General features: G+C 44.7%; 1 protein-coding gene and 1 long non-coding RNA gene across 5 annotated transcripts; one reads left to right on the plus strand and one right to left on the minus strand.

Moving 5' to 3' along the window:
* Positions 1 to 6,195: 6,195 nt before the first annotated feature.
* On the minus strand, positions 6,196 to 10,412 carry CCDC51 (coiled-coil domain containing 51). 4 transcript variants are annotated; one of them, XM_058031903.1, is made up of 5 exons: positions 10,359 to 10,412; positions 8,731 to 8,972; positions 8,261 to 8,607; positions 7,789 to 7,953; positions 6,196 to 7,053 (listed from the first exon to the last, which is right to left on the minus strand). In XM_058031903.1, the coding sequence occupies exons 3-5, from the start codon at positions 8,576 to 8,578 to the stop codon at positions 6,277 to 6,279; spliced, it is 1,260 nt and encodes a 419-aa protein (XP_057887886.1). In that variant the 5' UTR covers positions 8,579 to 8,607; positions 8,731 to 8,972; positions 10,359 to 10,412; the 3' UTR covers positions 6,196 to 6,276. The 4 variants fall into 4 exon arrangements, with proteins under 4 accessions (XP_057887886.1, XP_057887885.1, XP_057887884.1 ...); XM_058031902.1 differs by lacking the exon at positions 10,359 to 10,412 and adding an exon at positions 9,787 to 10,189; XM_058031901.1 differs by lacking the exon at positions 10,359 to 10,412 and adding an exon at positions 9,666 to 10,189.
* On the plus strand, positions 10,411 to 13,079 carry LOC131088084 (uncharacterized). Its single transcript, XR_009115059.1, has 4 exons — positions 10,411 to 10,462; positions 10,539 to 10,594; positions 12,305 to 12,392; positions 12,905 to 13,079. It is a non-coding gene; the product is annotated as an uncharacterized LOC131088084 (long non-coding RNA).
* The last annotated feature ends 1,508 nt before the right edge of the window (positions 13,080 to 14,587 follow it).

Below are 14,587 nucleotides of genomic sequence, written 5' to 3' on the forward strand. Positions count from 1 at the left end.
ATTAAACATCTACTGTCTTTGTTACAATACATCAGTCTCTCTGACTCCCAGCCCCCAAATTTTATGAAGGAAAATAAATATCTGAAAGTTTAGAGATGCTGAACAGTCCCCAGGGTCTGGCAGCATGACCATGCTCTCCCAAAGGAAGGATTATTTCAGTGGCAACTGCTGGCTGCCTCTCTGGACCTTTGCTCCTTGGTTATGCTGTGTGCAGAACCCGTGAGGGCTCCCATGAGGAAATGATCCCTTACTTGTTCTTATCCCAGCACAGAAAAAGCCATCCTATTACCACACCCCACTCACTGAATCCCTCTTTAGCTTCGGGCTCACAGAATTATCATCTCACTAATCAGACACATTTTTAACTGCACTCAAATTGCATCTGCCGAAATCCAGTTTTGGTGACTAAGAGCATTAAAAAAAAAATCTCTAACTTTTCTTTGCTCCAGCCCATTCCTGACTCAAAACACTAATCCCCTTTGTGCCTTTCCTCCAGAGCCAGTCCCAACCTGCAGCCCCTTCTGTCTGGTAAAAAACATCTGCAAGCTTCACTTAAAAAGCAGCAAAAACCCCTGTGAGAGCACATTTGAAAGGAGAGGCTTTTGCTTCTGTCCCATGGCAGGGTTGGTGCAGGGAGCTGGAGACAAGGCCTGCCTTGGGAGCAGGGCAAGAAGAGCTTCTGTGCACTTTAGGGATGTTACAGTGCTCCCCTCCCGCCCCTCTTACAGCCCTTCTGAGAGACAAGGGTGGTGTAAAACCACTGTGGGATTAACCATTCTCCCTCCTGGGAAGAGTTTTTATCAGTCTGCACAAAAATTTAGCAGTTCTTAAATAAACCCAAACAAATAAATCAAACCCTAGAGAAAAAGCTAATTCTCAAACATTATACAGCTGAAAATGGTGTCACAAAAGAGCAAACATTTTGAAGAACAAATAAAAACAATTTTTGATTTCCATTTGTTCAGAAGGTTTGCTTTGTTGTGTTGTTTTTGGTATATTTAAATCCCTAAAGGATCCTTTTCTGTAAAAACTCTTGTTAATGTCTGGTTCTAAGCAGGTTGGCTAAGTTTCTTACGTAACTATTATGATAATCACAAGGCAAGCAGCTGCTTATGCTCCTTTTGATTTCCTTCTTGCTCTTCCTCCCCTCCAAGCAGGGGATGAGACAAGTTAAGGAAGTCACAAGGGGTATGTGAATACTGTCTATAGCTTCTGGGAATAAAGTGTATTTAGAGCAGTAACTCAGGGACCAGCTGAAGGTTAACTACATCTGCCCTACTTCATATCTGACTCCATTCCTTTCAAGCTTCCAGTTGTCAGAACATTCAGAAACAGCATTAAGGTATTTGTTATGGCCATTTGGGCATCTGCAGATCTGCTGGCAGCAATCTGTTGATGATTAAGGATCTGATTTTGAGTAAAAAATAGCCAACACCCCAGAACCTGCAGGGGAAGAGCAAGAGACTGAGCACACACCTATTTGCATAGGTTTGCCTTCCTTCCTGCAGAACACAGCAAAACAAGCTTGGGATGCTCGTGGCAATCCCTTCGTCTTGGAGCTCTGCTGCTTTGTTTAAGCACAGACCTTCTCAGATCATCCAGCTGCCAAGCACCAGAAATCTCACTTCTCTTTGCTTTAGGAGTGAGGTCATGAATGTAACTTCCTGGCAAAAATCTGGCAATAAAATACAGTTCTAAATATAATATGGACAAATCCAGCATTGTCTGCCTTTTCCTAGCTCACAAACCTCATTCCTACAGCAAATCTCAAACCTTTTTCTGAGGTAAACAGGACATCTCTACCACTCCTGTGCTCCACAAAGAGGGAAGTATTTGTTTTTAGAAGGCATGTTGTGAAAGGAACTGTCTTTTCCAAACAAACAGATACAAATAAATCAACAGGAGCACCTGCAACTTCCGACCAGGATCCTAGAATGTTGGAACATTCAAAACCCAAATAGTAATAAATAAATAAATATATATATATGTATATCCTGATTGTTACACTACATCTAACTGCTTTTGTCCTGTCTTCTTGAGCAACATTTTCTGGTTCTTTCATGAGTTGAAGGAAGGGCAACTTTTCTCTTCAGAATGCACCTACTGTTAGAAGTCTGCAGTGACCTCATTCACAGTTATTTCCATAGCCACAAGCTGTTTGCTTTTGAGTTACTGGTGGTTTCTCAAGGAGCAGTAAGAACCCAAAATAGCTTAGCAAGGGCCAAGCTCAGGCCACTGCCACCCATTTTTCTATAGTTAATATCTATCAAAGGGCTTCCTGTTGCTCTTACCAGGTTCTCCTAACTCAGCTTCTGTGTCCTGCCAGACAGAGGAACTAATCTGAATGAGCACTGCCTTCCTCTGACCTGCACACAGCACCCAGCTCAGTCCTGGGTAGGATTTTGCAGCCACCATCTCCCTCAGATGAGCACTGGGGCCCAGGGCTGAACCATCCTGCCTAGAGAGGTCTTTGCTCACAGAGTAAGAATTCAAGTCTCCAAAGGCCTTAGCAAGCAGAAATTACTCGTTGAAGAAAGGATCTGCTGAGAGACCTCATTCCAAAATGAAAACTCAGCTATCTATTATAAACCTTTTTAATAACCCAAAGGTATGCAGCAGAACAACAGAATGCAGGTTGGTGTGTGTGGTTTTCTTGGTTGGGTTTTTTTTGAGGGGGGATTTTTTTTGTGCTTTGTTTTTGGTGTGGTGTTTTTTTTTTTTTGGTTTTTTTTTTTTTTTTTTTTTTTTTTTTTTTTTTTTTTTTTTTTTTTTTTGGTTTTTGGGTTTTTTTGGTTTTACTAGAATAGACCTGAAGAGCACAGGCAAAAAGTATTCACTTAGTCCTGGCTGAATCATCAGTAAACATGCACTGAGATGTCATGTGCTTGTATAAATCACTGCTGCAAATGTACCTGAACTGAGGTGAGCGCCCAGGTGAGCACCCCCTGTGCAGCTGTGCTGGTTTTGTTCAAACTCCTGTATTTGCTGCCTGTGTTACCATGACAAAGGTTTAGCACAAAGCACAAAACAGATTATACATACAGTCCATGTTCTAGCATCCTCCTGGATATTGCCTTCAGCCAGCCCAGGCAGAGCTGCCGCTGCTGCAGCCACACCTTCTGGCTTTGGGGTGCACATACAGCGCAGTGCCAAGCTACACATTTAGATCATTGCCACAATGAAGTGATGATTAATCCAGGATTGAGGGAATACATAAATCTTCTCTTCTAATTATTATATAGTCACAGTTAATTACAAGGGTTTTTCCCTAATTGAAATTATTCTGCTGTCACTTCACATAGGAGGATTTAGCGAGGAAGAGCAGAACTAAGTGAGCCATGGTAATTATTGTAACACAGAGCTCTGCCAGCTGCACGCAGGATCTGCTCCTGAGTCTTCACAACTTCCTGCAAATGACCAGTTATTTTCATCTTGATACATACACCTTGCAGCTCTTCTCAAATTTCAGGTGTTATTTCAAACAATCGTTTATTACAGATTTGTTTGCTACTGTTCATTGACTGTTCATATAGTCCTTGACTGACTTTTTCTTCCTGTAACTACATATAGAGTTAAAGCTACAAACTATCATAATACTCTCTTTAAATGGGTAAAAAGCAGATTTCTTTAGAACAATAAACAGCTCTCAGTTTTGTATTCTCATTTGTTGTACACAAGTTTAGCCTCAGACCTCTGCTCGTTTTTGATGCCACTGAGTACAATTCAGTGAGTGCTCCCTGGCTTTCAAGTTTAGCTGCCTACCCTTCAGCATTTAAAAAACATGCTGATATACACAATCTACATGTTCAGTGATGTCAAATAAAAAATTCAGCCAGTTATAGTAAGGGGGGCCAAGTTTATGTAGTTAAACTCAAAAAATACCCCAAACCCCAAGCCAGAACAAAATTTTCAGTGACTAGTGTGGCAAATTACAAATAGAACTGTTGTACTAGTCCTTCCCTTAACTACAGTTGTCTGATTTTCATCAGGCTCCTGCAAGAAATATGACCTGTAAAAATATTTATGAAATTATGAAATATTATAAACTTGAAAAATTCTATTGATCTGTATGCACACTTCTTGATACAGATAAATGAAATATTATAGATTTGAAAAATTCTATTAATCTGTAGGTACATTTCTTGATACAGATAAGTGTAAGGGAATTTTTATCCCAGTTCTGAAGCCAGCAGATCAAACTGCTTCCCTGATAAATACTTGTTACTCACTTCACATTCTAAATAATCAATGCATAAATCAGCAATGGCACTTCCCAAAAACACCTTTTGCACTTTCATTTCTCTTACAGGTAGTGAATCATCAAAGATCATTCCTCACATTGTTTCTTTGTTCTGTCATTAGCACCCAGCGATACCAAATGAAGGTGGTGCCACAAGATCCTGTCCCAAAGATGTTGCAGTCTCAGGAGCTTGCAATCAAAACTTCAAACTCTCTGAGACCAAGAGAAAGTCCCACCACACCAGACAGGGGAGTTGCTCACACAAAGATTACAACATGGAGTGAGCACGCTGCTCCTTTGTCTGCAGAGGTCCCACAGAAGTGCCTGTGAAGCAGGAGTTCCGTGCTGGATTTGCCTATCTGCTGCCGTCACAGGGAGAAAACGATCTCTTATCTGAGCCATAGCAGAAACCTTGTGTGAGGCCACACACAGATACTGATGTTTAACTGCTCAGGCAAGTGTTTAGCCTCAATCAGCCAATTTTCATCCTTCCAGGAAAAACAGGCAGCTGGACCTTTCACTTCTTTCCAAATATTATTTTGGAGTTTGTGTCTACTGCTGCTAATGTACTGGCTTAAAAGCACCTGCTGTAGAGTAACATTTCAATTGCCAGGTAGGACAAGATTAGGAAAAAACCCCAAAACAACAAACCTGGAGAAAGTTCCAATGAGATACGAGCAGGATAAGAAAGTGATTGCTCCATAGATGATTGCTAAAACCACAAAATACCTTGGGAATGACAGGTTGAGGAGGCTGCAGAGAAAGCATAATTGGCTTATATTGTCAGAATAAACACCATCATACTTAATACAGCTCTGGATCTGAACCCTTTCCCTCTTTCCCTGCCTGAAGGGACATGGAGATATCAATAACAGAGCTGAAGCTTTAGAAATGTTTTGGATACTTCATGACAAACCATCCTCAGAAAAGGTTACCTTGTGTAGCTTCAATGTATTTTAAATTCATCATCCAGCTGTTTGTTAAGATAACTCCTAATGATTTTGAATGAACAAATGGCAAAACTATGCAGAAATAAAGAGCAAACTACAGAGAATTATACATGAGGCATTTAAATCAACAGAGCAAAGTAATTGGAACAGGAAATCACAAATGCAGCTCTAGAGTGAAAATCACTGTATATTAAATCAGTTGTATCATGTTCATCTTGAGGTTCTGTCACTTGGTCCAGTGGCGGCCACAGTGGTGAAGATGTAGTAGGAGTTCATGGTGTCCTGGAGGAGAAGGAGGTGACAGGGGAACAGTGATGGCTCTGAGGGGATGCAGGACTTGGGGGGCTCACCTCAGCTCAGTTCTGGCACTGTGCAATGGAGGAAGACTCCTCCTTGTGCCCACACCTGGAGGAGAGGGGCACAGTGGGCATGGAGGGACACCAGTTCATGGGCCAGGCCCCCAAACCTGTCTGTCCCAGCAATAAATGTGTCTGAACCCCAGAATCTCAAGGGGTCTGGGAGGTGGCTGGGGGCTGCAGGGTGGCTTGGGGCTGTGCACAAGGATCTGTGGGTCAGGGTACCCAGGATTTGTACCTGATTACACTGCAGGGCTTGTCCTGGGCTACTGGGGACACTGGGGATGCAAACTGGGGACCACTGGGGTGAGTTAGAGCCTGATGGGAACAACTGGAACCACTGTGGGGTGATGTGGGACACTGGGAGCAAGCAGGGATACAACTCAGGGTCTGAAGGGGCCGTTCTGGGCCTCACAGATGCAATTTGGGGCTGAAAGGGGCAGTTTGGGTGCTGTTTCGACACACAAGACTAGACAGGAAGAGTGACACAGTGAATGAAATGAACAGATCAAGCTGTGGCATTTCCTTTGCTTGTTAAAAAGCACAGTTTGACAGAGACCTGACATGGAGCCTGCAGCAGTAATGGACTAAGGCTTTTCAAGTATTTCAAATATACAGGAGAAGGCATAATGAGAAACACTACAGCAGCTTTATTTGGACTTGTACTCCAGGTACTCAGAGTGCAAGTTTACCTTTATTAATCTACTAAGTTGTGGCAATTAATTAGGGATCAGTTCCCTTTCAGGATGATATAGAGTACAGGCAGAGTAATGGCAAACATAGCACATGTCAGTGCAGTGCTGTAAATAGAACTTCTCTTGATTTGTGTTTCCAGTCTCCGCTCGGTATCACACAGCTCCAGAATCACATCTCTCACAGCAGCAGCCTGGCCCTTGCCCTCCCCTGCAGGCCTTGGCATCACTCTTTCTGTAGGTCGGGACTGGATGGCCACTCTGACACTCTGCAGCTCCGAAAGCACCCGTGTGATGCTTTCCTGCAGACTGTTAAACTGCTGCTGTAAACTCCCCAGACATGAACTGACTTGTTTAATGTAGTTTAGCTGCTCATTTAAAGGCATTAAAAGAGAATCTATTTTTATGGAGTCATTCCTGGTTTCCCTAGTTAACAAAGCCCCTTCTTTCCCTCCCTTCGATGCTGTTGTTTGCAGCACCTTTTTTAGGTCTTCTATGACATCACTGAGATCTTTCTGCTGCAAGTAATGGCTGGAGGCCTGTTCTTTGATGGCTTCTTGTAAATTTACTGGGCCCTTCTGTGCTTCAAGCACCAAGACCTTCAATTCTTGCAGCCTTACACGATTGACATAGGTGGAACCAAGAACACCTATAACAGCTCCCAGCACAGAGCCAATAATAGACCAGTTCTTTGTTTTTTCAGCTCTTGTGCGTTCCTTCTCGTGGCTTTCCCTGACAGCTGCAGAGAAGAGAGAGAACTTTTCTCTCTCAGATTCTTCTGCATTTAAATATGCAGCCCGGTACCTCTTCTCTTCCTGCAAGAAATAGAGTGATGAAAAGAGAAGGTATAATATGAAGCTATAAAGTCTATACTAAAGGAAAAAATCCAAAGCAACTCCCAAACTCCAGTGCAGGTGAAGGAATGGAAATTGGGAACATCTATTAGTAGTTTCAGAAATTTTCCCTTGACTCTGGGATTTTCTTTATTAATCCTACTTAAGTCAATGAGGCATCATTCTAAGTCTGAGAAATGGAAAAGGTTATCAGGAATCACAGCTGAAGATCTTGTACATGAGAATCTGCCACGTGATGACAGCAAAAGGATATGAGTGAGCAAGGTCTTTCACTCCCCATAATGTTCACTGTTTCAGCCCTGCTAACTTCTCCAGACACCAGCAGAAAGCAGCTGAGAGAACTTCCATGGCTTAGCCAAAAAAGAGTTTCTCTCATTGCATGGAGAGTTAATTAACAGAACGGCAGCTTTTTCTTAACTACTCATGTACAGGTCACCACTACAACAATTAATTATCTAGGCTCATTATCTTCAGTTTGATTCTCCAAATTTACTACTCTACTTTGCCATTAACATATAAAATTTGCACAGGGGATCAAACCATTGATAACAACTAAGTAAAACAACTACCCTAAGAAATTAACTGTGATCACTTCAGGACTGAACTGCATCTACAAAAACAATCAATCACTGGTGGAGGAAACAAAGCACACAAATTTTCAACACATTCACCAATGCTTAAGTACCAACAAATTACCTGCAGCAACCTGTGTTCCAGAGTAGCCAGTTCTAAATACTGGGTGTCATCCCGAGAGACCCTGTCTAAGCGATCCCGAATTTCCTTCAGTTTAATCTGTTGGGCTTCTACATTTTCACGAGCCTCTCGAACTATCCCTCGAGCTATCATAAAGACATTTTCTGCCTGAGAAGAAAGAGCATTTATTTTAGAGACTTACTACCATACAGACCTAAATTGCTAATTATATATAATTCTTTTTCTTGTGGGGGGAGGAAAAAAACCACCAACAAAATAAAACACACTCCATTTCAATTCAGAGGATAAGCTCTATTTACTACATGCATAGCCTAGAACACATTCACAGTACCTGCACAGACAGCCAAAGCAAAAAAAAAGACAGAATTCTCCTTGGATAACCTTTTCTGCCTCAGACAGTGTTTATGCTTCATACAGCTCTATTTTAAAAATTCCACATTATCTCCATCTTTACCTCTGTCACTTTTCCCTGAGCCTCTCGAACTTCATTGATTCCAACAAATTCTTCGTATCTGTCCCACCAATTCCTGCACGTTGCAGACACTTTTTGGAGGGAGTTTTTCCCCATAGCAGTCCCAGATTCTGTGATGCGATGAAGGAGACCCATGGCCATTTCCACTGCAGACTTGGCTTCGGGCCTCTTGGGCGCCGATGGGCAGTAAGTCCTCACCACGTGTAAATTCACTTTGGGACTCCATTTCAGCAATGAATGGTGATACTGCAGACCACAGGACACTGAGGATACACTTGATTTGTATTTCATAGGCCCCATGTCTTCAATTTAATTACTAAATAAAAGTGCTATAAGGAGAAGAAGAGAAGTTATTGAAGCATGGCTGATTCGTAGCTCTTCAACTACAAGTGTGCCAAAACAAATCAATTCAAGAATGGATAAACCACTGCTACTTTTACATCGCTGCTCACCTAGAGAATTTTCCAAAATTTTCAACAAAGTGCAATTGTGCCACAGATTCCTGATTTTCTGTTAGGAAGTACTCCCACCATGCTTCATGCTTCTTGACTACTAATTCACCCACGGCGTGAGCAGCGATCATGTGCAGATCCAGGAATAGCAGGAGTAACTTCAGAGAAATTCAGAAATTCAGTGCTTCAGCAGAGCAGTGGCTGCACAACGTGGTTTGTGCCTCAGGTAGGTACTCACAATTCTGCAAAAGAACAGAAAAGGAAAAAAGGCAGAGAGGGGACAAAATCTTGATAAAAAAAGAAGTGTGGCTGGATCATTCTGTTTATCTACATTGCACAGACACAGGAAGTGCTGAAGGATGCAAAGACAAAAGCACAAAGGACATAGGGAAAACCCAGAAGTTCTGAACCGAATACAAGTATTCCCATGAGACTGCCTACAAAATAATAAACCAGGACCAGCCACAAGGATAGAAAAATCTCAGGGAATGAACGCACAGCATTCTAACACACAGGGCTGCATCTTAAAATGAGCTTAAAATTCTTGCTTACTCTGCAAAAGCAGGGTGCTAGTTATGGTTTATTGTCTACTGATTTTAAATATGATCTTAGAATTTAACTGAGGCACGTTATTCTAAAAACTAGAAACTGGAGAACTTTTCAGTCGGGTTTTATATGAAATGTGAGTATGACTATATTAGATTTTGACTAATATAATATGAAAACATAAATTACTGAGAACACTTGATAGCTGCTGTATATTTAAAAAAATTATTTAAAACAGATTTCCTTGTTAATTTTAGGTGGTTAATCCAGGCATCTCCACAAAAAAGTACTGAAACAACTGGAAAAATTCTGACCACCACAGGTTCATTCCCCTGCTGACTAGTTCTAACAACTAATAATAACACCAAGTGGCATTATGAAAATCTTACCAGTTGTTTTACATGCATAACATGTAAGATCAAACCCACAAGAACATGGAAATGAAAGAAGTTCTCTCTCCTGCCAGCATCACTCACACATCTCCTGTCAACAGCAGTGTTGAACACCTACTCTGCATTGCAGGCCACAACAAATATCAATTCAATTTTGTCTGTTCCAGAGTGCAAAATTACCCTCTCTTAATTGCATTACTTCTTGAAGAGTTTAACCTAATATTCAGGGTACTGGAGAATAGAAAAAAAAAAAAAAAAAAAAGAGGAAGAAAGTTGAGATTTGAAGAACTTCTATGCATGCAGTCACAGACTCTGACGAACGTGATCTCAGCCTGAGCTTAGAGGACACAAGAAAGTTGTGACAGCTTAACCTGACATTACGTGCCTGGTTCCTCTCTCGCCTCCCTCGCAAGAAGCATTTTCTCTGCCTGCCGTCTCTGACAAACACACTCCCAAAAGCTGCCGCGCACGGAGCCGGTGCCCAGCGGGACCGCGCTCCCGCCTCCCGCAGCGCTCCCGCGCCGGGCCGAGCGCAGCCCGGCGCTGCCGAGGCGCCCCCGCATCCCGCCGCCGGCTTCCTCCGCACCACCGACCCCGTCCCTGCCCGGGGGCCCTTCCACCGACCCGGCCGAGCCGCCGCTCCCCTCCCGGCCGGCCCCGGCCCCGGCCCGGCCCCGCCGCGCCCCGTACCTGCCCCGGCCCGGCGGCGGAAGCGGCGGCGGCGGAAGCGGCGGCGGAAGCGGCGGGAGCGGCGGGAGCGGGCGGAGCGAGCGGAGCCATGTCGGGCCGGGAGGGTAAGGCCGGGCCCGGGGCCGCCGGTGCCGCCTGCCCGGCCCCGCTCGGCCCTCACTGTCCCCTCTGTTTTTGCAGGCGGCAAGAAGAAGCCGCTGAAGCAGCCGAAGAAGCAGACGAAGGACCTGGATGAGGTAGGGCGGCGGCAGAGCCCCGGCGGCGGCGGGAGGGAGGGAGGGAGCCGGCGGGCCTGGCTGCCCGGGGTTCCTGCTGACATTTACAGGAGCAGGCAGTGACAGGACGAGCGGGAACGGGATCAAAGTGGAAGAGAAGCGGTTTGGATTAGATATTAGGAAGATATTCTTGCGTGTGAGGGTGGTGGGTCCTTGGCACAGCCCGGAGAAGCTGTGGCTGCCCCATCCCTGCAAGTCTTCGCTTGGACGAAACTTGGAGTGACCTGGGCTTGTGGAAGGTGTCTCTGCCCATGACGGGGCTTTGGAACGAGATGATCTTTAAGGTCCCTTCCAACCCAAGCCATTCTGTGTTTTTCTGATGCCATGATGACATCCCGCCCGTGTTCCACCATGCTGGTGGATGCAGCAGATGCAGAAGCGCCAGACTGAGAGCTGAGCTCGGTCAATCACTGCGGCCCCTGGGATTATTGTGTAGCTTGGATGAATTAAGTACTAGTGAATGTATTAAATTATGTAGTAGTGAATTGCGTGTTAGAGATACTCTGAACTCTTACATTTAAGTATGGATTTCAGCTGCTATTTCTGTGAATAGTGCATGATGGATGAGGTGCCACTGTTTGGAAAAAGGCAAATACAATACCTCTTTGAAAAAGAAAAAAAATCATAGCTTTCTAAATAAGCTTTATTGTTAAAGAAATGGTAGAACTAATAGAGTGTTTACAAGGATGCAAGTTAGAAACATTTGTGTGTCAAATGATGTAATATTTATTTTTGTCTCAGCTCTGCAATACTGTGAGCACTTGGGAACAACACATTGCAAGAAAAACCCCACAGAAGTGGATAAATGTGAGGGGTTGATTTACTAGGAAAGACACATTAGCCAACTGGGGACAGGAAAACCTGGAGAGAGAAACAGAATATTCTGTTCTGTGAGGGGTAGGTAGGGGAAGTAATATGGTTACATTGCAGCAAGGGAGGCTTTAATGAAAGAAGAGGAAAGCTTTGCCGTTGTAAAGATGAGCCACAGACTGGATTGGTGAAGAATCTGTGGAATCTCAGTTGTCAAGGTCCTCAGTTCAGTTTCCCCAAAGTCCTGAGTGCCAAGTTAAAAATCTGGGTCCTTTTCAGCCTTGGTGTCTGTGAAGAATGTGTATTTAAGGGACAGAGTATGTCTGACTTCTGGATTTGGAGGCCCATCCAGCAAGGAGGCTCAATAGCTTCCTTGCCTGCACTATTTGCCAGCAGTCTCATTAGATTGCTTGGAATTAATACAAATTTATTAAACCCAGCAAAAATGATATATATGAGAGAGGGTTTTTTTAAAAAAATATGCTTTTACTTTAGCCTTACTTTATTTACATTCTTTATAGCTCAAATGTTTTTGTTAGTGCCTGTTTGCTGGGCTTCAGGTGTCACTGAGGGTATGTTCATGAATGGTGTTAGTGCAAACATCTATCAGTCAGAGGAATCATAACCTCAGAATGAAAAATAATTCCAGAAAGACCAAACATACAGAGTTAAAGTTCAGTTTGTGGTCTTTGTGATAGTTTTGCAATATTCTGCATATGTAGCATTATTCAGCCATCCTGCCTCGGTCCAGTCAGGTGTTTGTTGCTGCTGGAATAGTACCTTTGTTTTTCATTGCTTCTCAGTTGTTTTTGAATATTTCTGTGGAAGAGATGTTAAAAATGCTGCTGTTCTTTCCTTCAGACGGATCTGGCATTCAAACAAAAACAGAAGGAGGAGCAAAAGAAACTTGAGGAGATGAAAGCAAAAGCAGCTGGAAAAGGGCCCCTGGGTAAGTGAGGTGCCATCCTGGCAGGAGACATGGGGGTCTTGCTGGCTTCAAAAATGGAATGGTTTTGCTTGACAGACATAAAAAGGGAGGTGCCTCTGGGTTACTTGACATAGATAAATAAGTTGATGGCAGGTACAGATGATATGAAACAAACAGAGGCTATTTTTTTTCTATGCATTTTCATCCCCACATGATGCAGGTTCTGGTTCAGCAGGCAGATCACTGTGTCTGGCACCCTGGTATGTGCAGGGACATTGCTCCTTTTATTTAGCACACCAGTCTTTTCTTTTCAGATGTATTACATGTAGGCTTTTTCCACAGTCCTCCAAGTTTAAAAGATCCAGTGCTTGTCCTGTGAGAGGATGAATTTCTTAATTATAAAAAACAATTCACCAGTGGGAACCAGGGCTGTGCAGGCTGTCTGATGGGGGGGATTCAGCTTCATGAGGAACTGCATTTGGAGCTAAGCTCTGTCACAGTCACCTAACCAGCTGTGTTGTTTCTTTTGGCAGCCAGTGGTGGAATAAAGAAGTCTGGCAAAAAGTAGCTTGATCAAACTGCAGGGTATGAAGTGATCAAGTTACTCAATGGACCTGCAGACTTCAGAGAGTCTTGAAAACAGTCTGTCATTTGGGAAACATTGTACATTTTGTTTAGTCACAATAAATCCTTTTTGTTAAGATGTGATACTTTCTCTTTACTTGTAGGTTTTGTTTAAAAATGGTGTTACTGTTTTATACCAGAAATGAAACTTTTACTGAAGACCATTGTGTCCTTGTGCAGCCTGAGTGCCTCTGGTCATTTGTTAGTCATTTGTGAGAATAAATTTCAACTTCTTCTCTCTTTTGACTGTGGAGTCAGGGCCTGAGTGTTAAAATCTGCAGAGTTTTGTTCTGCAGGCTTATGTTTAGCTGCAGTTGTCTGAGATGTGGCTATAGCAGGGTGTGCTCTCCCAAGAGCTCTAAGTTTTCTTTAAACAAAAGTTGGCTTGTACTTCCATCACCAGCACCTTGGGGCAGCCACTCCCAAACAACTCCTTCCTGTGTTCCTCCTTGGGAGCACTGCAGTGCCCTGTAGTCCCACTGCCTGCTGAACATACACTTGCCTTTGTCCTACAAATTGTCACTGCACCGTTTTCCTGAGCCACATCTTGACATCACAGCTCTGTCACACTCGTGGGATGCCTTTGGGGTGGAGAGGGGAGGGGAGCAGGAACTGAATTCACGTAATGAATGGCACTGACTGAACATTGGTTATGGAGACTTGAAGGAAGGAATGTGCTGTTCCCAAGGTGGGACTTACAGAGGAAAGAATCAATTCAAAGGCCTTATTACTGAAGAGAAATGGTGATACAGAGAGTGTTCCTGCCGTCAGGCAAGGCAGCTGATGGCTGCAGAGGAGGAATGGCTTCTGAGAACAGCGAGACTCTTGGGCTGCAGTGGCACGGGGGAGTTACATGGGAAATCTGGGCCTGCACAGTCTGGGCTCCTAAGGAAGAGAGCGCAGATGTTGGGTGTTCACTGCACAGCGTGCTACTAAGAGGGTTTCCTTGTTAAAAAGACATTTTTAAAGGACTAGAGGCGTTTCCTCCTTCCTTCTGAAACGCGAGGCTCCGTTTCAGCAGGGCGGGAAGGGGGGGTGCCCTGGACGCCTGGGAGCGTGAGGCGCAGGCCTTACCGTGCCACCAGCCGTGCCGAGGGCGGCCGGCAGCGCCCCTGCCACGGGGTGGGACCGGGACCGGGGTCGGGGTCGGGACCGGGCGGGGCCGCGCGCGAGGGTCCCGCCCTTCCTTGGGCTCTGCCGCCCTCGCGCGGCGGCCGCGGGAACGGCGGGGCGCGGGCCGTGCCCGCCGCTGTGCGCATGCGCGGCGCTTCCCTCAGCGCGGCCCCCGAGCGCTCCCGCCCGGCACGGGAGGCTCCGGCCGTGAGGCCTCGCCTTGCGCTGCCCCGCTGCCCGAGCCCCGCGGCATCGGTCCTGAGCTCACACAGCTGCAGGCACGTAGTTTGTACCCCGGGTATGAGCCTCATCTCACGTGCCGGTGGTTCATAGGAACATCAGAGCCCTGCTGTCCTCCAAAAGGGGATAAATCAACCCTTGGTGATAATGAGGAAATTGTAATTTCTGAAAGTACTTTTCTGGACATCAGATTGAGTCCTGCCAGCCAGACAGAGCATGTGAAGGCTGAAATTCAAGAT

Source organism: Melospiza georgiana, chromosome 11, assembly GCF_028018845.1.
Source record: "Melospiza georgiana isolate bMelGeo1 chromosome 11, bMelGeo1.pri, whole genome shotgun sequence".
NCBI classification, from domain to species: Eukaryota; Metazoa; Chordata; class Aves; order Passeriformes; family Passerellidae; genus Melospiza; species Melospiza georgiana.